This window comes from Centroberyx gerrardi, chromosome 17, assembly GCF_048128805.1.
Source record: "Centroberyx gerrardi isolate f3 chromosome 17, fCenGer3.hap1.cur.20231027, whole genome shotgun sequence".
Classification (NCBI taxonomy): Eukaryota; Metazoa; Chordata; class Actinopteri; order Beryciformes; family Berycidae; genus Centroberyx; species Centroberyx gerrardi.
In genome coordinates, this window is record NC_136013.1 from 12657075 (window position 1) to 12683679 (window position 26605).

Genomic DNA, 26605 nt, shown 5'->3' on the forward strand with positions numbered 1-26605 from the left:
ATGTGCCCATGAATTAGTTTTTGTTTATATGCTAAACAAAATGTGACTAGATGACAAATACAAAGTCTGAGAGAGAGCACACAATACTGTAGAACTGGATATCATGTAGAAAAAACAAGTAACTGTGAATAATATTCCATAATGTCATTGTTCCATATTCAATTCACTTTATATTTCTGTCTATAGACACATTTTTTTCTTTTTAATTTTACATATATTTTGCATTATATTATATATATATTTTACAGTACAAAAGAAAGAGTAAGTAAGAAAGTAAAAGAAGAGAGTAAAAAAAAAGGACTTATATGTGTTTTTAAGTTGCCAATATTTGTTGATGTCAAATACATGTTGTTGCTACACAGAACTCCTGAATCACCTTGATCTTGTCCTCAATCACTTTGATTAATTATTTTGATAAATGCCTGATGTGTGGAATCCAATATGTTCCAGCTTAGATATCCCATCTGCTTTAACTTACCATCTTGTTGTTTCTGAGTCACCCTTGACGACAACAAGATGAAAAGGCCTTTAAACACGTCCCAGAGCGATTGTCTAGCAGCCATACTTGCCCTCTGTGGGCTTGTTTCATCACAGTTTCCTAGAGTGCACTGCACCAATCAGAGGGTTGTGGACAGACACAGGCCCAGCAGTAACAAGGCAAGGCTGCTGGCCACAGATACAGCTGAGTTTCTGAACTTGATCCGACCTTCCACTGCTGGGTAAATCCGTTTCCTGTCTGAGATGTATTTGGACAAAACGGTAATATCCATATCACCTGCAAGAGGCGGGAAAACAGCTTGGTTAATTGGTTATTTTAACTATCTTGCTTTATAAATCTTACTCACCATAAGAGTCCCATCTCAAGGTTGCTCATGTATAGGAGCGCCTGTTCTCAGTCATAAGCTCTGTGTGTCGGCGCGACAGACAGAAGCCGTACGGAGCCAAATTAAATGCATGCTCTTGATTTAGACAAAGCAAACCACAGGAATGAGTCCAACTGACCAAGTCTGTTACACCTACTTCATCCCTCTCTGGAAGAGCCAGTAGAAAAACAAAATTGCATAACATTTTATTTATCTAGATTGACTCAGTGAAGTAAGCAGGAAGGGGCTCAGTGTCTTGTGAAAGGACACTTTGTTAGGACGTGGTTATTGATGGATAATTTGGAACCTGCAACGTCTCGCTTATACAGGACAGTTGCACTCTTCATTCTCTTCCGTCAAACTGAATTGCAGTCTAGTGAAACACAATGACAGACATTTGAATGTGAAAGCGGGGGTGAGTCTTAAGGTAAAGGCAGAGATCTGAGTTAGAGAATCAGCCCACCACAGTAAAATAATGTAAAGCTAGCAATAGGATACGATGGGAGGGACACAGCTGTTCTAATGCAACGTTGTCAGGCTTTTTTTTTCTCGGCCAGATGTTCTACAGCTGACTAAACTATGTTCTTGCAGGAGAGTCAGCAGTAACAATCTCAAGAGCCAATTTCTCATCTGACACTCATATGTCTCCTCCAAAAGGTCCCCCCACACATAATGAATAGCCGATATATCATCTGTAATAAAACACAATGGCATTAGGAGTTTATTTTTATCTCTGAGATGTTCTTGGATAGATTTAAGAGGGTGCTGTTCTTAGTAAGATTGCCATCGTTGCTTTGTTTAATCACAGTTTGAGACATTAGAGAACTAGAATCTGCTTCTCAACAGTCTCCTGGCTCCCTGAGTGTTATTTTCATAAGAATTGGATGCCTTCTCTTTGCTCAGTGAGTTAATAGATTACTTGTTTATTAGCTGAATTATGCAGTGTGAAACCACAATGAACTTCTAGGAGAAGGAACAATGAAGTTACTAGCGGATGGAACTGGAAAAGTACATTCAGTTTACCTTAGTTTACCTTACTGACAAACGAGGAACATTTCATCTCAGGTAAAAGTTAATGTCATCTCTGCCTCCGCTGCCTCACCTGTGTTATGCCTCAGCTTCTCCTTCTTGATCATGGTGAAGCCGTCACCTCCGTCTGCAATGTAGGCAGGCATCAACACATTGTACTTCCTCTCCAGGTCCAACGGTTTGTACTGGGGCACGCGGCAGTCAGTGCAGAGCAGGTCCAAGGCCACCACACGCTCACCCACCGGCCTTCTGAGATCAAACTCTACATGAATGCCTGGGGACGGTGAGGAGAAAACAAAGGTATAATGTTATGTTCAGTTGCGTGTGTGTTCACTTTCCCCTGTGGGCATCGGCAGCGAGAAAAAACACTTAAACAGGCCGGGGAAGGTAAAAATCAATATTATTCTACAAAACTCTGGGTGGTAGATCAGGAGCTCAAGGATCACACAGAGACCTGAGACTTGAAGAAATTCTCCTGAGTTGCTCCCATATCTGCGAACGGAGTGCTCGAATGCCTCTTTCAACGTCGATCCCTTCAGCTGGATCAAATCAAACGTTCCTCCGAAGGGTAAGACTGAGAGGATCTCCTCCATGGTTATGGTACCTGAGAGAAGAGGTACATATACAACTGCAAGTGAGCGCATGGTTTCTATTGGAGCTAGTGCAATTACATTTAGAACCTCTGCTTTGTTTATAAAAGTGGAATTTTCTAATGAAGCACTTAAGTACAGTACCATCTATATGAGCTTCTGTATCATCGAAAGTTAACAGAAAGTTAACACACACACCGTTTTTGTATCGCTCGTCTATAGCTGTCCTTATGGTCCCACTATTCAGCATGCATAAGCCCACATGATTCCACTGCACTTCATCTGGATACTTTATATTGTGATGAATCTGAGAATGTAACAGAAACATTGTTATAGGCCTATGGCAATAAAAACTCTGTGTCTTGGAAAGAGTTGATCTCTTTTTGTTCACATTAGTCAGTTGCCACTGTAGACTTAAGGTCAAAGAAATTACTGTCTGTAATTTAGCAGCTTACCCCCTCCCCCCAAAATTGGCCTAAGAGCATCATTTTTAAAGAAGACAGGAGACTATTGTTAAGGCATGTTTTCACTAAACATGCACGGACAGGATCTAAGGTAGACCGTAGACCAGTAGACCTAAAGTGCTAACCAGTCCAAGGCTGGGAGTTCTCTGTTACTAGGAATACATGGGAGGGAGCAATTGAGACTGTCTGAATCCAGATGAATGAATGAATGAATGATCAGATGCTTACCATAGCGTCACAGACCAGGTTTCCTAGGTTGCACTCCCGAAATCGGCATTCCTCAAACGTCCCATTGAGGTAGACTAGGGTCTGTCCGACGTACTGCGAGGAGTATTGAGCCAAGTTTACCTTCCATTTCTTTACATCAGCAAGGACATCTGGGTCTGGGAGGGTTAGAACAAAAGTAAGGATTATGAAAAAATTATGAAAACCTTCAACAGGCTTAGCCTACTCTATTTTGAATGAAGCCTCGTTAAAAGAAAATAGATTGCATTGTGGTTTGTGGTGTGCTGTCTGCATTCTCATAATTTTAGCAAACATTAAATGCATTTTATTGTTTCATATCTTAATCACAAGCAACCCAGCTGCATTGGGCATTGTATGTATGAATAATCAGAATCATAATAATAAAGTGTTAGTAATCGTAGTAAATGTAGTCTTTATCCAAATTGTTTTGTGATTTAATGAGATGAATTACCTATTGTTTTTAATTGTGTCAACATCACTCACAAAGTTGTCACTAAAAAGCATTTCAAGCTGTACATTATTTTTTTGCATGTTGAAATAATTATTTCCAAATGAAGCAGACTATGACTTTTTCAAGTTAGTCTAGAAATGAAGCTGTATAGGTTAAGTTATTTATTTACTTGGTCAACACAAACAGACATGGTAATTTGAGTTGTTTACTGTAATAGCATCTCAAGTCATTTCAACTTGATAGCGCCTTGTTTAGTTCAAGGAATGCTTTCTGACTTGTTCTTTTAACCAGTGAAGCAGCAGCTGTGTCAGAGGTGGGACGTGTGTAATTGCTGCTGTTATAACAGTCTACCTTGAGGTATGCTGCTGTCCATGAGGATTGGGTTTCCAACAGCACTTATCACGTTCCCAGCCTTGTCAAAGGTAACCTTCAGATATCCAAGATATTTCCCAAAGGCGAAGGCCTGGACTACTGGAACGTTCCTCCCATCATTAGACCGCACCATGAAGGGGTACGGGCCTGCTGGAACTTCAGTGGATGGGGGGCTTCCTGCAGTGAAAAAAAGAGCTTTTGTCTCTTTGTTGTCTTTAACTGTTTTCATAATGTCACTTTATGCCATTCTTTTTGTGGTTTGTTTTTTGTGATTTGCTCATTGCCTGTCGTCGATGCACACATCACCAGTGTTGTCTATAAGTGAATTATTAAGACAAAAGCAAAGATCTGAGTGTAAACATTTGCTGAACAATGAAGTCTTTAGTAGAGTAACAAGGTCAGATTCTTCACTACAGATCTGGCTGATAACACTAAAGAGGTAAAAGGCTGAGATTGGATGAATCATTGACACAGCTCACAGTCAGTTAAGCTGCTGCGTCTCACAAAATAAAGTGTGCCATAATGTCAAGGTAAAAATGTTAGTGATCAGCAGCCTGATGGTGTTGTTTAGCTTAGTTTACTTTTACAGAGATAAAATATAGAAGGCAACTAACAAAAAACAGTGATTAAATATTCAAATAAGGAGTAGATCTTTCCAGGTGAGTTTAAAAAACAAACAAACAAGTGGCTTTGAAAAGCATCTCACCTTCAAATCAACAAAAAGAAACAAAGAAAAAAAACAAAAAAACAATCAAGAGTTATAACATGAGCTATAACAGGAGCTGAGAAGAGAAGAGAAGAAAAGACAAGACAAGAGAAGACAAGAGAAGAGAAGAAAAGAAAAGAGAAGAGAAGACAAGAGAAGACAAGACAAGAGAAGAGACAACAAGAGAAGAGAAGAAAAGAAAAGAGAAGACAAGAGAACAGAAGAAAAGAAAAGAGAAGACAAGACAAGAGAAGACAAGAGAAGAGAAGAGAAGAGTAATACCGGTGTAGAGGAACGTGTTGGTGTGTCCTCCGATGACCACATCAATCCCTCTCACTCGCTTGGCAATGTCTTGATCCACATCAAAGCCAGAGTGTCCCAGGGCAATGATCTTATTGTAGCCCAGGGTTTCCAGCTTATCCACCTGCAGCTGGAGGGCCTTGACCTCATCCTCAAACGTCAGGTGTGGGCCTAAAACACACGGGACAGAGGGGAACTTTACATCATCATGGTCGTACTCCATCTCTCTGAGAACAAAGTTGAAACAGCAGAGGAACCTGAATGCAGCCCCATGACTGATTCATTGATTGGCTGTTTGCGTTTGAAGAGACATGCAGATGTAAAATAGAAAAGTATATTCATTGACAAAGTAAATCTCTGAGGCACCTTTCCTGTCTAGAAAACAAATGCACATTAAACCAGGCCTGGGAAGCAATATGCTATCTCTAACCACAGTGGAACTGGCTTTTGATGATGACTGTATATCAAGTTTCATTATGGGATTGATCTCTATCTACAGAAGGATAGTAGGGCATCATCCAAATCCCCTGCATCCAAGTGCTAGACTACAAACTTTAAATCACCATACGATTGAAATGCTGCATGCAACAATGGGACAGCACCGTCATCAAGGGCTTCATCACTCAAACTTATTGGATTAACAACAGATAATGGGTGGTATATTTACCTGGTAAGGATAAGACTGGTGTCTCTGAGGTTGTGTATCCAATCACAGCCACCTTCTCAGAGCCCACATTAAGGACTGTGTATGGCTGATACAAGCCACTGATTTTTGGGGCCAGAGTCTTGTCAGCTTTGATGTTGGCACTCAGCATGCTGCAGTTTACTTTCTGCAGGAAGGGTTGGATGAGACCTTCCACTCCATTGTCAAATTCATGGTTTCCAAAAGCCTAAAGAAACACAAGAAAAAAAAATAGTTTTTCTTCATACCCCCCCCCCCCCCACACACACACACACACACACACAACCCATAAACCAGCACAGCAACTTAACCATGAATGAATCACTCGCCCATGTGGTTCCACATATAAAATAACAGCTGCCGTTAAAACAAACATATTTACCATGGCATCATAACCAAGTTTGTTCATGAAATATGCAGCTTCGGCGCCTTTGTAGTAATTGAACCAGACAGTTCCCTGAAACTGGTCTCCAGCATCCAGTAGCAACACGTTCCGCTCCTTTTTACGGATCTCGGTTAATTTGGTGAACCTCCTGGCCACCCCGGCAAAGCACGGGCCATTTTCTGGGCATTTCCCCGAGTCGGCATTGGTCTCCTCGATCCGTGCGTGGTTGTCGTTGGTGTGAAGCAGTGTCACCTCGAAAGTAGACACTTTATCCAGATGATTCAAAAGGAGTAGGAGGCAGAACGAGGTCAGGGCAGCGCACAGACGCGTCCGGACGCTCATCATTGTTTCGTTCTGCGTAAAAGCGCACGAGTGAGAGCAACAATTGTATAACAGTGTTCAAAACAGAAACTGAGTGGGTTCACACTAGGCGTAGGCTTTCCTCAAGAGGGGTCTCAAGGAAAGATCGGGTGATTCTCATGAAGTGGACTTACCGCTAGACCCCTCCCTTCGGAAAAAATAACTTAAGTAATTCTATACATTAGGGATATCACAGCAAGGCTTAAAATACCATGCATCTACTATAGGTCAAATATACATTGCACATTATACAATATATAATACATTACACGTACACGCCCTATACTTGTATTCTCTCTCTCTCTCTCTCTCTCTCTCTCTCTCTCTCTCTCTCTCTCTCCTCTCTCTCTCTCTCTCTCTCTCTCTCTCTCTCTCTCTCTCTCTCTCTCTCTCTCTCTCTCTCTCTCTCTCTCTCTTTCTATCTTTATTGGCAGATTTATAAATATAATTTATTTTGGTTACAGCCATTCCCCCTCCTAATAATATCCTCAATCAAACTGTCTCTATAATCAAGAATGCAAGCAGAGGCGGTTGAGGCTGTCATCACCACACTACAATCTGTTACTGAGGGAAAGTGCCTGCTTTGATCTCTGTCTGTTCTGTTGAATAAAATGTCCTTCATCCACCAGCACCCCTTAGTGGATAGACTTGGAAAAGTTCATGAAAGTAAACTGAAGCTCTCTGGAACACAGAGGGAGTTGTAGCATCGAAATCAACATTTCCTCATAAGGTTTAAACATAAACACTACTACATTTAAAAACTATTTCAGATATAAGCTGATTAAAAGAGTAGTTAATATGTTGAAATAGATTCTTCTCTTGTCCTCTACTCATTCATCAGCACCTCTGCTATGAACTCAACATCAGGTGAATGGAAACAAGGTAATGGATATCTAGTAAACAAAAGAGTTTTATAAAACCCTCTGCTGATTAACATAAAGAAATCAACCACATTTGAGGAAAAAAACAGGTGAGACGGGCCCTGGAAGACACTTTATCGATGTGAGAGTCTTTGGTGTTGAGATCTTCTGGCAGTACTGAAATACTAATACCCCATCACAGTGTTATCACACTTAAAATCAGATTCTGCATTTGTACAGCCTCTCAGAGTTGGAGTGCTACTGCAGGGCTGAAGGTCAACCAATTTTTGGCTGTCTCTGTGGCTTGTTTTGTCTCATTTTGAAGCAGATGTTACAGTGGATCAGCATTACTATTATAATTCCAAAATTAATTAGAAGGCACTTAGAGAGCGCAATCCTCCGCCAACGCTGAACAATTTCCAGCTTGCTGTTACACCCAAAGACATCATTTCCAACACTTACATTTGAGTTACATTGATTTCTTGGCCCTGGAAACATACCCTTAGGATATGGAATCAATCTACGTTAGTTTTATAGTTATGGCTAAACATGATAATAGTCTTATGGCGGAAATCCCAGATCCACACCACCATCAAAATCAAATCAATTGTTCCTTGGCCCAAAACCTATCTGCCTACCAAATTCAATGGAAACCCATCGTTTTGAAGATATCCTGCTGGGAGATAAACAAACTAACTAAAACCTAACTTCCTTGGCAGAGGTAACTAAGGGAATCGTGGGGAGGAAAAAATGTGTTTTCTCTCACATTTTCCCTTAAAATCTACACCATTCCCATTCATCTTCTGTTAAATTGCCTCACAAATGCAGATTATTCTGGCTCATGTACTTCAAATCACAGCTTGAAGTGGTGTTTTGCCTTTCATGTCACTTAGTCCCAGCAATCTCCCATGTTACCTGTTTAGAAAGACATTTAGTTGGTGAGAGGGAGAGAGTGAGAGAGAGGGGAAGGGAGAGAGAGGGGGGGAGGGAGAGAGAGAGAGAGAGAGAGAGAGGGGGAGACTCATTAAGTGCTTATTGAGCTCAGTGATCAATAACAGTATGAAATTAAATTATCAATAAAACCTGACATAACAAGACAGCATTTCGAAGCTGAAAAGATGATAGCACCCAATGAGTGACGACAGTTGAAATAACTCATTAACAGAAGCACCGGTGTGTGATTGAATGTGACGTGCATCACCGCATAAAGGTTTGCATTCTTTATTCATGAAGCGGTCTCCTCAGCCTTCATGGCCACTCTCATCTAAACATCCTCCAGAGTTCACTGTGAGGTCGCAAATGGAGAGCAGCAGGTGAAATGCGGGTTGATGCTGAAAATGTAGAGGAATGGATGGAAGGTGTAGCTCTGTTTACAGCCAAAGTGCAGGTCGGCTTAGATGAAAGGGCTGACTTCAAGAGCTTACATGAAGAGCTTACACTTCTTCAGTCCGTGCTCATGATTATTAGATGTAACGCGTACAGATGCTCCTCCTTTTTCAGTTGTAAATCAGTTTGTATCGTGTTAATCACCCGTTAGTCATCACTGATTTGGGATATTTCAATCAACTGAGGCCACAAGTCATGTCAGCACACACAATACGTCTCCACACACCCACGCATAACACATACACACACGCACATACACGCACACAGACACACACACACACACACGCATGTTTTCACAGTTTTTCATGTGAACGCTGCTGGGAATCTGGACAGCTCTAAGTATGACCCGTGTCACCACGAAGCCAGTATAGCTCATTAAAAGTGAAGTGGGTAGCCTTGATGTGCAAACGGCTGGCAGGGGGTTTTGCATACCAAGCCACAAAACTAGTCAAAGTTGGATTCTGGTGCAATTCGACACAGGAGCTGACATAGTTAGACAGATGGCTTTGTGTTTGTTTTCATACTAGCAACAGACGTGCTAGCCTCAGCTTCTGCCACTTGGATTTTTCTTGACATTTGATTCAGAGCTTTGCATTGCCTATGAGTTCGTTATTCCACTGCAAAGCTCAGCTACGCGTCTTAACCAGACCTTTAGAAATGACAAATAGGATAAGGGATGAACTCTTATGACTGAAACATTTTTTTTCCTTTAAAACACAAATACTGTATGTCTGTATTATTTGTGAGAAATGTGACAATGCACAGTCAGTGGTGGAAGTATTTGTGATGTGCGCTCAAGCCATCAAGTTTTGCTTTTGTCCTTTTTCTTTTTGTTTTCATCATGGAGGCCAATGAAGGCCCCCAGTTAAAATGTCAGAATGCTTTTTAAAACATATGTTATAGTTGGGAGATCGATGCTACACTGTAAGCAGTTAACAGCAGTCACATTCAAGCTAAACGCCCCAACAGGATCAACACAGTCAAATTCGAGAGGCTATCAATTTTTTGGATAGAGTAATGGTAATAACAGAAACAAGCAGAAATTCACAGAAAATAGACTACTTCTACTACTAGTGAAGTTAGACTACTTCATGGAACCATATGAAAGAATGAAAGTCAAAGGGACAGAAACAAGGAGCATGACTGCAGGTACATGGAAATAAAGAGAGAGAGAGAGAGACAGAGACAGAGACAGAGAGACACTGAGACGTTGAACCATAAACATCCCTCATGCTTATGGACATATTGGCTTTCTAAACCCTCTGTCCAGTGAAGCATTGCTTTCTACTGTTTAGTGCTCCATTGGGGTCTAAAGGCACTTTGTTGTATAGATCCTCGCAGCGATAACATCATCATCTTTTAGGTTGAGTAAACTTTTACCAACTCGCACTCAAATGTAGTTCTGTAGCTAAAGCAATAAAGTGGGTCGATTTCCACTATCCGCGATGGAAGTGGGACTCGGTGGCTGGTGAGATGAGAATGCATCATCTGTCCGAGTGCTGTTTTGCACATCGTTCCTGAAATGCAGCAGCAGCCGACAATCCCCCCCAAACTAGAACTCTGTATTTCTATCAGTGAGATTGTGTAACTGTAAAATGTTGTTTCTCCAGACAGGATTATCCACAGCCTCGATTTTCAGATATTGCAGACAGGGTGTGGAAATCTGTGGAATTTCAATGAAGCTTGCTGCTGACATACAGAGAGCCGCACCGAGCCGAACATCAACCCCGTCCCTTCCCTGCCCACTAACCCCTCCTTTTCACACTCCACTGGCCATCACCCACACCAGCACTGATGTGTGCTATTAGCACTTGTCTGTCCGCTGAGGATTAGGCCAATCGCCTCCTCTCACAATCACTCTCTCCACAAAAATGCAGGCACACACACACACACACACACACTGGGCCTCTCTTTTCAGAGGCTTCAAAACCAGACAGCTTTTACCTCCAGGAGGGAGTAAATAAAGCGTCATCTCACACAGATACTTACAAACAATGTGAAATCAGCGCTCTGCGGCTGGTTTTCTGCTCGAGATCCTCACCACTGATAATGGCCATGCCATTTCTGCATTAGCAAATCCTCATATATAAGGACAGGATACTATTCATCTCCTCATATCTCATAGTAACGTGTCAGCGACAATGTGTGGAATCCATACCAACGGGAAATCTTTGTTTAATTGTTAAAATGAGGCCTGGCATGATAATGTAGTTACACGCTGTGATTAGTGGTAATTGGAAGACCACTGAGAGTGTGATATGCATTATGCAACAAAACCTCAATGATTGACATAATGGTATCACTGCAGCATCGTTGCCACGGCTTAATAAATCCATTCTATGCTTGCTTTCGCCTCGGCAAAGTGTGGACCAGTTCCAACACTTAAAAGTGCTGAGAAGACACTTAACTGGCTACAGTGAGTTTCCTATCCAACCATTCACTTCCTAAATGGACTCTGCCACTTCCACTCAAACCAAAATGACTCTGACCTCAGTGAACAACACCGGCCTGTCAGCCATCAGCGGTCACCGCCACATAGCTTATTTCCTGTCTGTCACATGTTCTCTTCCAGGGAATAAATTACTGCCCCATAGAGTGAAAATAGTATATGCTCCCTCCAGTGACCCTCTTCCTCCAAGATAATGCAGAGCTGAACTGTGTGCTGGACTGAAATGCTCTACTAAAGAGGGGGTTTCTCGCCTGGTGTCCAGCCCCCATGAATCGCAGTCTTTCGCACTTTTTTAATTTGCATGGGGATTCATAAGGGTCTGGACGCAAGCGTATCCACGACTGATTCACTGATGTTCTCGCCCCAACCGATTGGTTGGTGTTAGTTGTCAGTTATCAAAATCTTTGACCAATCACAGTAGCAAAGCAGATTGATGTCTATCTAGAAGATGAATTTCTAGATTAATCTAGAAAAGCCTCAGAGCAACAACAATCATGGCGGCATTCACTGAGCTTTTAAACAAGCTGATTGTTCCTGTTTTAATTCATCGATGCCATTAACTTTTTTAAGGACTGACGAAATTGCTAAATCTAGCTTGCTATCATCCAATTCCTTTGCTGGCTCTGCCATTTTGGTAGTTGTTGGCACGCTCTGCAACACTCATCATCAGTCATAACTTTGTCCCGCCTACCTCGACCATCCAATAGTATCTGGTGGATAGGCTTGAGCCTATGAATCACCATGCAAATTCTAAGTGCTAAAGACTGTGATTCATGGGGCTGGACACTAGGCAAGGGGATTTCAACATGATGAGCCAAACCATAACTTCTCTCTATAAGGGTTTTCTAAGTACTGGAAGTTGAAGGTTAAGTGTTCTAGGTGTGACCCACCTCAGTTGAAGCTCTATCACAATATGCAGAGCCAGGGTCTCTTAAAAAGCCAAAAAGTGTCACAATCCCATACATGGGGCCACCACCTCCTTCATACGATCATTCAAGTTGGAAAGTTAGAACCCAGAAAACACCAGTTGTAAATAGAAGCCCCTCTCTCTCCTGACACATTTTTAGCAGGAGGCCTTGGAGAGCTGATTGGCGGAGCAGAAGGCACCATATGCCATCAGACCAGGCTGGGGCATATTGCAGTGGGACGGGTTCCTCAACTCAGCATGTGTCCTATATTTGATTCTCTCATTGTACTATGAAGCTGCCTTCAGATTATAGATGATAATGCTGAGGGAAATGATAATTTATGTGTGTGTATATAGGTTACACATCCAACTTTGAGCTATGTATATGTTTAAGAAAATTGATAAACCATATTTCCACAAGCAGCCTTAAAGTGCATGTCAGCTATCCCCATGACAAAGGTGAAGCAGATTATATATGGGATACAGTTCAGTGTTCAGTGTGTCTGGTTGCTGCTGTAATGCAATTCTCCCTCACACTTCTCCCTCACTGCTCCAATGCAGAGCGAAGCACATGTGCGACAGCTTATAGCTCCACAGCTGTAGAGATGCGATGCTTTTGAGGATGCAGATTCCAAACATGGCTGACCTAGCTGCTCAGCCTGGTCATCTCTCCCATCTCTCATGTCATAAACACTCGGAAGAAGCCATTCCCTACAGCGATGGTGTTGGGTGGGTGGAGAGGAGGGAGGGGCGCATCTCGCATTCCATCCACACAACAAGGGATCTGCCCTGATTTTGGGCTTGCCCTATTTGGTGTCAGTCGCTACAGCTGTCAGTTATCAAGGATAGCAAGTGCCGACCACAATAACAAAAAGGTCACCCCAAATATTTATTAAAAGTGCCCCTGATGAGCCCCAGTCCGAGTAAGTAGAAAGAGTGTGTTCTCTCTGTAGTGTTCGTTGAAACACAGCCCGTCTACTCTTCATTACACCCTAATACTTTGCGCCTTTGTGAGTTACCGCTGTCAGTTGTAGGTTTAATGCAGATCCCTCTTTGATGTGAAATGCTTTTTTCAGAGATTTTGTGTGCATGATTCTGCCTAAATGTCTTAATGCACATAAAACAAGACAAAAAAAGAAAAGGAACCCCATCTAAGATGCTTGTGTACACTGAAGCTTTACATTTCCGACATTAAACGTCTTCCATTGTGCAGAGACCCATCGCAGCTGGTACTGTACGCTTCTTAAATGCTGTCATCATAGCTTTGTCATGTCATGTCATAGTTTTCTGAAACATGTTGGAACAATGATGAGGGCGGACTTACTGTCCAAGTGGCATGCTTGCCATTTTCCTGCCAGGCATTCAATGATTACAGCAAATGGTAAACTGAGATGAAACTGTCATGAATAGAAATAATTTTGAATAAGTACAAGTGGATGAATTAAAATACAAGATAAATCAACAGATTATCACACACATAATATTTCTAACTGTGATCGGGTATCTTTTAGAACTTTTTAAGAACTCATTCGGGGTTGTCTTTACCACAAAGTGTTCTCAAGACCTAAAATACATTTTCTATACTATCTAAGAGATCTTCGGGGACTCTTTTGTGTTCATATAATATTCCTTGTGTAATAAAGAAATCCATGTAGATCTGTGCTTGCATGTGGTATAATGTGGTGACCTTTGAGGCTGGCTGGATACCTTATTACCTGACTAAAAATAGCACTTTCAGGACCCGTGTGAGATTGGATGTAGCTAGCTACTGTGCTCTGCTGCAATGTGTTTAGAGATGAGGGGAGATAACAGAGACAGAGTCACAGAAGTCGCCCTGCGTTGCTGCCACTGAACTGGGTCACCCACACCGAGGCTTTTTCACAGAGAAAACTATACAGCTCAACAGCAAAACAAAGCAACACATTAGGACTCTGGTGAACCTGTGACTGATTTGCATTGACAGATTGTAAATGGACATAGATTCTGCATCACCCAATATATGAAATAACTGGTTTGCGTGAGTGTTTTCCTCTCCTCATATGGCCGTACCTTTGCCACGTCTCTCAGCGGGGGGCTTTTAGTTACATGCAAGCTTCCCTGCAGATCCTGAGGTCTGGTTACAGCACCTAATGAGAGAAGTGGATTTAGAGGAGGGTGGATGATATCTTCTCGCCCACCTCACCTTGGCCAGTAGACACTGTGGTGTGTGTCTGTTTGTGTGTGTGTGTGTGTGTGTGTGTGTGTGTGTGTGTGAGAGAACGGGACAGAGCATGTGCTTTTTGCGTACGTTGGTAATGGTGGTTGTGTTGTGTCCAATGCCCGTGCATTAGCTGTGCCAGATGTTAGGAATGGTTGTCTTCTTGGACCCAAATGCAGACCCAGACAAAGTGTAAAAGGAAAAGAGGTTTATTGGAGGTTGGAATTAGAAGTGGTGAGATGAAGGCAGGCAGCCGGAGTAGGGAAGATGATCGGAGCTGGACTGGCCGGCGAGCTGACGAGCTGGTGGTTTAGCCGGCGAGCGAGACGGCTGGCTGGAGCTCGGGTTAGAGTGTAACGAGCTGGCGGACAGGCAGGAAAGCTGGGTGGCTGGCAGATGTGGCGTGGGCAGGTGGAGAGACTCATGGAGGAAATCCTGGGCACAAGAGAGACACGATCAACATGAACAGAACTTGATACACAAGGTAAGTCCAGACATAAAGTGCAGAGCGACCGAGAGTGTGTCTACCACGGAGTTGGTGGAACAATCTGGCGACCACTGGTAGGTACGCCGGGGTTGATATACAGGAGGTGATGAGTGATGAGGTTCAGGTGTGTCGGCAACTCAGGAGCCCAGGAGCTGGGAAGGAGAGATGAGCCACGCCCACGCCACACACGACAGACACAGACAAACACCGAAAGACAAACCAGGGAGGCGGAGACACACAGGGGGCAGGGAACAACGAGAAACACAAGGAAAACTAGAGTCATGGCAAGAGCCATGACACCAGACAGTTATGGTCAGTTAAGGGATACAATCATGAACTCACAGAAGAGCTTGTTCCACTCAGTCCTGCCTTACTATACTTTCTATTGGGCTTGGTTACAGAGGAATGACTTTTGTCTCTTACTCCCTGCAGGGGAATCTAGATGTGAGATCACTGGTTACACTAGAAAGCAAGTTAAGCTCTTTCCCTTTTAAGAACACAACATTACTTGCCTACTACCATTATATTTGTTGAATTCATGGAAAAACAATGAATATAGGCAGCGATTTATCCTCAGGTCGGCTCACATATTGCATATATTACAGTATAATAAATGTAATAAATAAAGTTTTGCAACAAAGTCAATGATGGCTTTCTGCAACCATCTCCCACCCTGATAGAATTCATTAACATTTGCTGTGGAAGCAATTATCTGGGATTGCAGAAAAAGCACATTGCTACTGTAATTTTCAAAGGTGTTAGAAACTATTTTTATGTGCTTTATAGATTATTATATTGCTCCAGGCCATAGAAGAAATATCACCAGGCCCTCTAATGTTCACTCGCTTCAGAAAAGTAGCACCAGTCCTACATCACTTTCTAACTCATTATGATCTGAAAGGCTTTTTTAACCTTGTAAATGTGGAGTGTGGATATGTGTGTGTGTGTGTGTGTGTGTGTGTGTGTGTGTGTGTTTGTTTGTTTGTTTCTGAGCCTGTGTGTGTGTACCTGTGTTTGGAGTGTTAGTAATAAAAACTGAAGGTTATGAAAGTAAAGCATCTAAAAATCCCATATCGCCGTCGTTTTGACATTAGTCAAATGCGAACACATGCCATCAATCAAAAACCCTTTGATACTGTTATTCTGGGGGGGGGGGGGGGGGGGACAACTACATCCCCCATGAGTGGAAACACTCCCGTGGCAGCAGACGCCTTTGACTGACTTTGATGGTCGGTTCCCTTTTTCCTGCCATAGTTTATCTTCTGAAACTCCAGGAAGTTAAGATGAATGCATCATTAATTTGCACCTCACTCTACAGCGAGATACCTTCATGCTACATCAAACTCCAAATGACGCTCAACTGTTTTGACACGAGTGCTCTTGCCAGTCTTTTAATGGCGTCTTCTGAAGTTTGTCAGTAAGAGAGTGCTCCCAATCCCAGATCACACGTCTATGCAGTTTTTCATTCCAACCTAACAGTACATCGGTTGATTTAACTGATCAGCATACCTTCAACCAGAACTAATCAGTGAAATCAGCTGTTGCAGTATTTGGTTGGAATGAAAACCTGCATGCACATGGCTCTCAATCGTTGGAGACCACAGTCCTAGACCCTGTGTGCAGATCAGAGGGGATTTGATATAATGTATTTAATGTTATTGCAATTGCGTTGCGTCAATCCCCTCCTCCCCTCTCTCTCTCAACTTATCTCAGTATCAGCAGTCACTGTATTACTGAATGGTTTTCTCATAAAGAGCAAATCTCTGATGGTCAAACAAGCATGAAGAATAACCCACTATCTGCACCGAAGCAATGTCTACGCACAAGCTATCAATGCATGTTACAGGATCCTCTCTGAAACAGAGCACAACTTTTTCTAGGCTTCGAAAAGTTCCACTTCTTACAAAATTAGATTGTTTGTTTTTGTTGGTTTGATGATTGAACACAATCTAAAAAGCATGCTATTACACCATGTTTTCCGAATGCTTCAAAACAGAAATATCACAGAGTTAGAGATCAGCAATAATAACCCCAATAACAGTGTGGCACAGACAAATAAACAAATCAATCCTGCTTAGAAAAACAGGTTAACTCCAAATCCTTGTATTTCAGCTAGGAGTCAATCTAAGAGTTCCAAAATAGGTTTTCTACGTTTTTTCCCTACTTTTCCCCCCATCAATGCTAGAAAGTATTTACTAAAAATCAAAAAGAAAATCTTAGACTTGCCAAATACACATAAGTAATTACATAGTAAAGTAAAGGACAATTTTTCCTCCCTGTCTTACCTGTATAATTGACTGATGTACTGGACAGGTGATGTAATAGGATGGACGTGCTCAGATCATCAGTAGCTGGGCAGTAAGCAAGCACCAAACTGAGAAATATGCATAGCAGTCAATAAGAAACACACCATATGTCAGTAGCTTCCATCATAACGTTTTATGATGGATATAATTTATGAAGGTGTGACTTTGTTAAATAGCCACTAGCTATCCAGCCCAATCAAGAACATCAAAAGTCTTCACATAAAGCCTACTAATATCATAAGTGTCTCACACATTCACTTCAGAAAAAAACCCCACATTATATTACAGTAATTTTCTGTTGGAAACTTTGATCACCTGCTGTTCTGGGAAGTCTCCATAAATAATGAACTAGACAATGGAGCTTATTAAAATCAGTAGGAAACCAATGAAACATCAGGTTTTGTCCAAATTAGATGGTGAAATGAAATGGTTGTCAGGGTGTTGCCAGGGAGGTGAAGTCCATCATTCTTCAGCTAAATGATCGAAGAAACAAAACAAAACAAAAAAAAAACTTAAAAGACCTCCAGAATTAACAAATTTATCTAAATTTAGATATTGCTAATTATAACCCTTGTACTTTAGCTAAGCTAAAATTACTGGTGACTCACTGTTCAGCCTAATTGTAGGTATATAGGTATAAGTTGAGTAAGGTCAAGAAGAGAAGACTGTCACGGTTGTGACTTTCAGTCCCTTTGTTCATTGTCTAGGTTTTGTATTTCTTTGTGTATTATGTTTCCCTGTCTAGTTCTTTTAGTTCTACGTGCACCATGTTTCCTGTCTGCCCCAGCTGTGTCTCATTTGTAATCACCCCCCATGTGTATATTAGTCTTGTTCCCCAGTCAGTCTTTGTCGGATCATTATTTTCTGTTACGTGTCAGTTAAGTGCTCCCGTCTCTGTTTACCTGTTGTTTCCTGCACCCGTTATATTAAACACCCAGTCTTGGGGTTTGATCACTACCTGCCTCGCTGTCCTGCATTTGGGTCCTCACCACACCTCACCGTGACGAAGAGAAGAGAAGAGAAGAGAAGAGAAGAGAAAAGAGAGAAGAGGAGGAGAGAAGAGAAGAGGAGAGAAGACAAGAGGAGAGAAGAGTAGAGCAGAAGAGAAAAGAGAGAAGAGGAGAGAATACAAGAGGAGAGAAGAGGAGAAGAGAAGAGAAGAGAAGAGAAGAGAATGTGAGCCTGTTGAATCTCAGGTGGAGGAAAAGCTGGGATCTATCCGTGGTCCTGATACATCATCTAGTTATGCCACTCTCAAAGGTTATTGCCCATAAAACTATGGTGCTGAAAAGAAAGTCCCCAACTGTCTAGAATTTGATTCGACATTTCCTCTCGAGGCATGATGTGATTAAAGTGCCAATTCAGTGACAAACTATTTGATTTTTTAAGCAAGCCTTTTCAAGCAAATCATTTGTTTGCGAAGCAAACTAGGTGCAACAATTTACACCCAATTGAAACTGTGTCCCTACCCCGAATCCCCCTGCTGCCCACCCTTAAACTAAGCTTGAGTGGGATTGTGAGCAGTTTAAATAATAATACATCACTTCCCTAGTGGTTTCAAAAAAGCATAACAATTGGAATGGGGTGATGAGGACGCAGCATGAGGACTTTCAAAGGCACTGCAGTTTTATTTTGTTATTTCTGATGTCTGTATCTTCATATTAACCCACACTGTTTAGAGTTTCAGACATTTTCCACTATTATTTTCACTAATATTTTAGTTTTGTGTTGTGCTTATTTCTCTACTCCCACTAACTTCATCACGTGTTGTGATGATGAATAGTTATGATGTATAGTCTTAAGTGTATGTGTATATGTACTATCTTCCACCAGTGACAATACTTCTGTTGTTTTAAATCATGGTCACTGATATTATGCTTGTGGGTGACATGCCTTGCACAGGCGACTGGGTGACATTATCAGGAGATATTCCTTATTTGCAATCAATTTTAGCAATAAAAGTTAAAACTGGCTTCATGTCAGCCTTTAGGGAAACTGTCATTTGTGTTTGAATCCTTAATCTGAAAAAACAACAAAAAAACAAAACAAAGAAGCATTCAACACAAAACTATGTATTTCCCAACTGCAAGGTCAAGGCCCACAGCTGGGTTGTGAAAGGGTCACAGACAGAGAAAAACTTAGAAAGATGAATAATGCATTGTCCGCAAAATTGGCTCACTGCGTCATGTCAAATGACAAATTTGTGTCCTTATGCAAAACCAGGTGAGGCCCAGTGATGTTGACAGGTGGAAGTGTGAATCTGCAGGGAGTGTTTTAGCTACATAGTGGAGGCATTGGAAGTGACAACACAAGTCAATTTCAATTAACAGTTTCTGATGAGGCAATGAATTAAAGTAGTGGGGGAGATGTGATTGCTAGCTATTGGAGCTGAAAAAAAAAACAGGCCTATAACACCAGATTCATTACTTGGAGTCATTTCAATTCCTCTCAGTTAGGAAAATGGACATTGTCCTGGTGTGTGTGTGCGTGTGTGTGTGTGTGAGTGCGTGTGTGCGTGTGCATGTGTGTGTGTGTGTGTGGGATTCATAGGCTGACTGCATAATTTATATCTTTCCTGACTAGACTAAAAAATCAATCTATTTCGTGAATATCATTAGGCTATTCAATAGACTATTGCCTCATTCCAACCTCAGTGAAGGCAATGAATAAACTTGGGAACCTACATCACACATTGCATGAGAACGAGAGGTTCGCAGCCTCATGTGTAACTGCCACACCATACTGTGACCCTGTGTCAAGTAAATGACAGCTATTTTCACACATGAGAGGTGTGGAAAGTGGCAGAATTCAACCCCAGTGTGGACGTGCAATCCTCAATCTTCCATCCCTGAAATGTCAAAAGAGGCATCATTACTGTATGCTATATGTCTCAGAAATGATGTATAAGGGTTGTCTTGTATTTCAAAGCGATGCTATGATGTTATACACTGGTCAAAGGCCTTGGTGAATGGATGGGAGCAGCAGGGTTTCATTCCTTATGGTTGTTAATGTGACAAGCGGGAAACACTGGGCACTATGACCCAGCAGATAGCCTACTCTTCAGTAAAGAAAAAAAAAAAACATTGTGATCAGTGCTGCTTGTTTGATGTCAGGGCTACAGTGTGTATAAAGCCAAGACTTTGGGTTGGCTCTCCATTCAACCACAGGGGGCCCGAAGAGATGCAGCTCCGGAGAACTTCTGCCCTACACGGATTATCTATGACATTTTGCCAGATGTTGGGGCATCTACAGGATGCACTGCTAATCGTTTTAATACAAACCTGGACCATCTTATTCGTCATGTACAACCACAGTTAACAATTGTTGGCTTTCTTTTTATGGCTAAAAAAGGGGAAAGTTTGAGTTCCTGCGAGTGAAATGGATATTTACTTCGAGATCTATTGTTTTGCATCCAACTATTAACTATTCCGCCTAATGTGACGGAAGACAATGAGGAAGAAACGAATCTATATTTTATCTCCCAGAATAATAATGTCATTTATCTGACGAGATGGCACCAGCCAGGGGACGTTGCGCCGTGGAGATGAACCACTGCACCAAGAGAAAGGGCATCCCCAATCTCAGAAATCTCAAAAGGTGAAATTAAATATGACAGAAAGTGACTAAAAAGTGATGGAGCGCTCCGGTCAAGTCGAGGCAACTCAAACGGTGAACAGCACAAACGGCACATTCATCACAGCTCCATCAACGACGGACGAAAGCGCGGAGAGTCTCGCCTATCAAATAAGTCTGGCGGCGATTCTCTCCGTTATCACCCTCGCCACCACTTTATCCAATGCATTCGTCATTGCAACAATATCCCAGTCGAAGAAACTACAAACTCCGGCGAACTTTTTGATCGCCTCGCTCGCCATCACCGATCTGCTGGTGTCTATTCTGGTGATGCCCATATGCGTCCTGTACACGGTGATTCACACCTGGACACTGGGGCAAGTTATATGCGACATCTGGCTCTCCTCAGATATAACGTGTTGCACTGCGTCTATTCTCCACCTGTGCGTCATCGCTTTGGATAGGTACTGGGCCATCACGGACGCGGTGGAGTACTCCAAAAAGCGCACGCCGGGGCGCGCAGCCGGGATGGTGGCCACCGCCTGGGTCATCGCCATCTCCATCTCCCTGCCGCCTCTGTTCTGGAGGCAGGTGAAGGCGGAGGAGCTGACCAGCTGCAATGTCAACACGGATCATATTTTCTACACCATCTACTCCACCTTCGGGGCGTTCTACATCCCCACCTTGCTGCTGATCGTCCTCTACGGAAGGATATACGTGGAGGCTCGCAAGAGGATCCTGAAGCAGTCCCCGAAGAAGGTGGGAAAGAGACTCACCTCGGCGCACCTGGTCACCAGCTCGCCGGGATCCGTGGCGTCCACGACCTCTCTGCAGTGCGCGAGGCACGACGCGCACTTCAGCGATACCGGGTCCTCAACGAGTGAAAACCAAGTGAAAGTAACGGTGTCAGACGCACTTTTGGAGAAAAAGCGAATTTCAGCAGCAAGGGAGAGAAAGGCGACTAAGACACTGGGGATAATCCTAGGTGCCTATATCATTTGCTGGCTGCCGTTTTTCATATACACGCTGGTGGTGGCGACCTGTGATACGTGTTTCTATCCAGAGTTATTTGACTTTTTCACCTGGTTGGGCTATCTGAACTCCCTAATCAATCCGATCATATACACAATGTCCAATGACGACTTCAAGAAAGCGTTCCATAAACTTGTGCGCTTCAGATGCTGCAGGTCGTGAAAATGTATCTTCAGTCTCCAATGAGATTTATTTATTTATTTATTTATTTATTTTTCGATATTAAGTTCTGGAAAATCTTATGGCAATTTAGAATAGTAAGAATACCATAAACAACAGGTCTGCAATCTGTGTCTGGGACTTACGTGATACAACACAAGCCATTATAAGCTGTGTATGTAATCATGCACTGCAAAAATATCCATCTGGACAATTCAGTCATTTAATCTGGTATCTGGACTTAAAGTGTCATTTTTCTTAAAACAAGTGAACAAACTCTGCCAAATGGTTCTACGTAATTCCTACGCAAATCAACGTATTTCAAGGATTCATGAATCAAGTCATTTTCTAGCTGAATGATGTGCCAAATTATTGAAATTATCTCACTTCATTTTCAGATTTTCAGACTTGTTTTAAGGAAAACAAGATTTTAAAACTGAATATGAAACTAAACACTTGGACATGGACATTTTATACAGTGATGGTGCTGTTGCGCGCAAAAACCCAACTTTACGCACCACACAGAATCACTTGTTAGGATAAGTAGCTCCTCGAGATAGGCCTGTCTCCTTTGTTGTGTGACTGACGTGTAGAAAATTCAATGATGGGATGCTTGTGTTCTGCATGGATTCCCATTTGGAAGACGTGTTGAAGCGGCACATAGCGCGTTATTCCCATGGCAACTGACCCATTAACGCGCCTGAGATGTGATGTACCAGTAGTAAGCAGCAGAGACCACGAAGCTACATGTCTGAGATGGTATTACAAGTTAAAAGTACATTATTAATTTATTCCCTTAGCTGTCAGTTGTTGGTTAAATGACACCAAGGTCGTTTTTGCATAGGGCTACACTTAATGTGTAAAAATATGGTTCGTTTTCTTTTTGAAAACTCATAGATCAACAGTATGTCCTGTATTTTATTCTTTGGAGAAGTGATAAGATAGGAATATATTTTGATTCTGGGCAGACACTGGTTGCTTCTACCCTGTATGGCTCACATTATCATTTTTTCATTTAGAAAGGCACACTCATGCAACTGAAAAGACAGTCAATAAAGAAACCGTCTGCTTGCTGAACCAGGCAGTAAGAAAAGATTTGTACAATATCGGTGTCAAACAAAGAAACAGGCTGTCTTTATTGTAGGTGATATTTGCCCAACAGAGCTGAAAGCTGATGATAAATAAGTTCAATTTTGCTGAACAAACATTGCATTGTTTTACTATGTGTGTATGTGTGTGGGTCTGTTTGCTGCTACATTTAAAGTGTATCTATGTATGTTCATGTCTGAAATGGCTTGCCATCTCATGGCTACACTCATTTTACTGCCTTGGATTACATAATGCCTGGCCTGCCTGCAGAGATACAAAAATAAGGCTGGGGATTTGTCAGCATTGATATGTGAAATATATTGTTCTAAGAAGTGTTTGGAATCCGTTCACATTCAGAGATGCTGTGCAATAAAGGCTTTCAAGTATTTGTTTGGCACATTTGTTCTATGAATGAGAGTTTTAATGGAAAAATGCAGACTTACTGTAGAATATTAGTTACAGTAAGATCAGGGTTATGCTGATATCTGTCCCTGGTGATTTACAGGTGATGGTCAGTGGTATCGAATGTGCACCATCCTGTGGTCAAAACAGTTTTTTTCAAATCAGTGTTCAAATACAGCTGTGTATACAGCTCTCAGTATTTATTATACTCTCATGACTCTCATTTGCTACTTTAAAAGCAACACAGATAATTTGTAGTTTTATCACTGTGCTCACTATTATCAATTATGCTATAACTGTTGTACAGTGTTACATTAAATTATAATGAGCTAGAGTAATGGATCAAGCACATCATGACGATGGCAAAATGAAATCCAACAACTTCTTGAAGCACTTGCAGAAAAGTCATGGTAGAGTATTGTATTATGAAATAGAAATTGATTTGGAAGAATGCAAGAATCGATTGACAGCAGCATCTCTCCCTCTAAACTCCTTGCTCAGAGAATCACAGTTCAGTGGTGCAGCTACCTTCGTCTGTTTCTCAGACAGGACGAGATCAGTTTTGGCTGAGATTCTCACTGAGGTGTGAACTCTCTACCATCTTCTAGCCTCTGCCCTTTCTGGCCCGTTATGCCGCCTGCCTGCATGCCAACGAGGACATGATCTACGTCTGGCCTGGAGCTGTAACAGTTCAGTAAGTCATGAGAACAACAGCGGAAAGAGGCGCCACCTGGGAGATGCTCTTCTGGCCTATGGATATAGTCGCCACGCACCAACAACTTCATACACACACATGGAAAGGACTCATACTGTCAGACTCACACACACACACACATACACACACACAGGTGCTGAGTGGAGAATGCATGGAGTTTCGCATGGCACGTCATGCATGAGAGATGATTGCGCCTGAGCAGGCACACATTCAAAGTAAATATTTTCCAGGTTTTTCTGTGGCTATGGCAGTTATATGTCAAGACTGAAGAAAGTGTCGGCATGTGCATCCCAGGATTTACTGGAATAATATATGAAGGCTGTGTCCAAAATGTTGCTACACTCTCAAATATATTGTTTCTCTTCTTAGAGAACGTGAAAGAAAGTATCCACTGATTCTTAGAGAGGACACTGGACAATGGCAAGTCCTCTACTAGTCAAAAGGTTTTCTGACTGAGTTACAGGTTCAAATCCCTCAATGAAAATCCACTATACAGTATATCAAAATGTAAGAGCTCCCAGAAAGCAATGGTGAAGTTTTGTGACTAACAGTATAACACATTACATTTAATTATTGTCCAAAAAGATCATTGTTGAAGACCAAGTTTCTCTTGAAAAATAGATTTTAATGGGACTTCAGGGTTAAATGCCGATCAAATAACATAAAATAGTGATAATTATGCAAATAAAAATAGCCGTTATTCTCAAAAGCATGAAACAACAGGGCTTCTGAACAAGAGCTCCACGGTACACCATGTTCTGCTGTGGTTCACCGCAGAAATACATAAGGAGTGAATATTATGTGTTCCGCCACATTACCACATGCAGTGCAGCACAGAGGCACATACTGTAGGTGTCACACAGACCTTTTGAATGTGAGGAGAGGAGGCTATAGAGCAGGGTTTTCCATAATGGACCAGATGAATCTTTTATGCAGGAAGGCTGTTGTTGTTTGACAAACATGGTTTATATTTCCATGTAGCCAAAGATATGCTACGAGGATTATTTACCAAACAGTACCTCCAACTGCAGAGTAGTATCGCATTATTGACACTGGATGATTAAAAAATGCATGCAAACATATTAATCACACATCCAGCTTTTTCCTATAAGCGCAGTGTTCTGCATTACTGGTTTGCAATAGGACTGTTGTGGAGTGAAGGACGGGCATCGCTGTTGTATGAACTAGTGAGCCTGAACACAAGGATAATGAACCTATAAAATATGCTTTCACTGAATGTAGCTTTGGTTAACAGCTTTATTGTTTCACCCTTTCTGATCTAAGAAGGTTCGAAGCATTCATCGCCTCAAAATGAAGGCACAAGGTCCCGGCTGTTGTTAATAAATTACCTAACCGTGGTGATAACAATTGACCTTGACAGAAAGGAAAACGAGTCAGCAAGTAATCTATTAAACAGCATCGGCATGTAAGGAGAATCCGGATGAATGGCAATTGGAGATGGGTAATGATATGAATTTTCCAGACCAATATAGACAACAATCAGCACTCTGACATCATTTTGCAAGAAATCCTGTAACTACATGGGTTAATGTGATAAGATGTGTTTTTCATCGTTTGAAAAAGCTGGCACCTGCTCTTACAAATTGGGAGTTGGCATGAAAGTAAAGGGCATTGAGGGTGACTATTAAACTTTTATCTTTTGTGAAAGATTTGCTTACAAAAGTAGCTACATTTTTGCAGATTATCTGTGTTTTGAAATGTCGCCTGATGGATTTCAGTTGTCAGTTGTTTCCCAGAATGGATATATAGTGTTTTGGAGTGAAACCCATTCACTTGCATTGTATTCAAGGTCATTGCACAGAGAGTACCAGTTGTTTGTTATCAATCATCCTGATAAGGCTGATATATTATAAATATACTGTATTGCAGTATTTTTCAAATCAATATTGGTAGCCACAACCGATGTTATGTGGAAATGCATCATGTGAAAAATAATTGGCTTTAAGGTGAGTTATCAATACCTATTGATAGAACCATAAGTCTAATTTATACCCTTATCAATGCCTGGGAATAGCAGTGTAACAGCTGATATGGGGCTGAAATTGGAGTGTGGAATTGGAACTGGCACTCACTGCCTTATTTCTACCTACTAACACTCACAAACTCAGCTGAAGAGCGGATAAATTGGGTTTCACTTGCTATCAAAAGGTGTACGCTATACTGTATGTTATTGTGTGTGTGTGTGTGTGTGTGTGTGTGTGTGTGTAACCACAGGCCCTCTCCTTCAGTCATTAGTGTTCTTTGCATGCTTCACAGCAGAACCACTGCCATCACATACCGTAAGCAGTTTTCCTGCCTCCCAGCAAAGTGAAGTATTATAGTTGAAGATGTTAGCTTTACGGCTCACAGCGCTCCGCAGTGTTCCCTGATTAGTTTATCCTGCAGCTCACCTATGTTTAATATGTTTCTGTGCCATTCTGGATGGTAAAATGGGATTCTCCTCAAGAATCCAATTTAGAGGAGAAACAGTATTTGGCAGCCTTTAGCTAGAAAATCATGTTAATGGAGTAAAATAATCTCACCATGCTGGTGATCCGTGTGACTGGCTGTGTTTACCATCACTATTGGAGCTTG

At 41.8% G+C, this 26605-nt stretch overlaps 2 protein-coding genes across 2 annotated transcripts; one reads left to right on the forward strand and one right to left on the reverse strand.

The window, feature by feature from the left end:
• Positions 1 to 178: 178 nt before the first annotated feature.
• LOC139909911 (snake venom 5'-nucleotidase-like) lies at positions 179 to 6547 on the reverse strand. The gene is made up of 9 exons (XM_071897085.2): positions 6086 to 6547; positions 5689 to 5911; positions 5004 to 5192; positions 3995 to 4192; positions 3175 to 3329; positions 2681 to 2789; positions 2347 to 2496; positions 1966 to 2166; positions 179 to 775 (listed from the first exon to the last, which is right to left on the reverse strand). The coding sequence occupies exons 1-9, from the start codon at positions 6431 to 6433 to the stop codon at positions 618 to 620; spliced, it is 1731 nt and encodes a 576-aa protein (XP_071753186.1). The 5' UTR covers positions 6434 to 6547; the 3' UTR covers positions 179 to 617.
• Positions 6548 to 20673: 14126 nt separating this feature from the next.
• On the forward strand, positions 20674 to 21807 carry htr1b (5-hydroxytryptamine (serotonin) receptor 1B). The gene has a single exon (XM_071897087.2). The coding sequence runs from the start codon at positions 20674 to 20676 to the stop codon at positions 21805 to 21807; it is 1134 nt and encodes a 377-aa protein (XP_071753188.1).
• The last annotated feature ends 4798 nt before the right edge of the window (positions 21808 to 26605 follow it).

Excerpts from the sequence above, each read along its gene's own strand:
- LOC139909911 (XM_071897085.2), bottom strand. The coding sequence starts at position 6,433 with ATGATGAGCGTCCGGACGCGTCTGTGCGCTGCCCTGACCTCGTTCTGC. Across the intron at positions 3,330-3,994 it reads GGACAGCAGCATACCTCAAG|ACCCAGATGTCCTTGCTGAT; the intron begins GTAGACTGTTAT and ends TAACCCTCCCAG. Across the intron at positions 2,497-2,680 it reads AGACGAGCGATACAAAAACG|GTACCATAACCATGGAGGAG; the intron begins GTGTGTGTGTTA and ends CTCTTCTCTCAG.
- htr1b (XM_071897087.2), top strand. The coding sequence starts at position 20,674 with ATGGAGCGCTCCGGTCAAGTCGAGGCAACTCAAACGGTGAACAGCACA.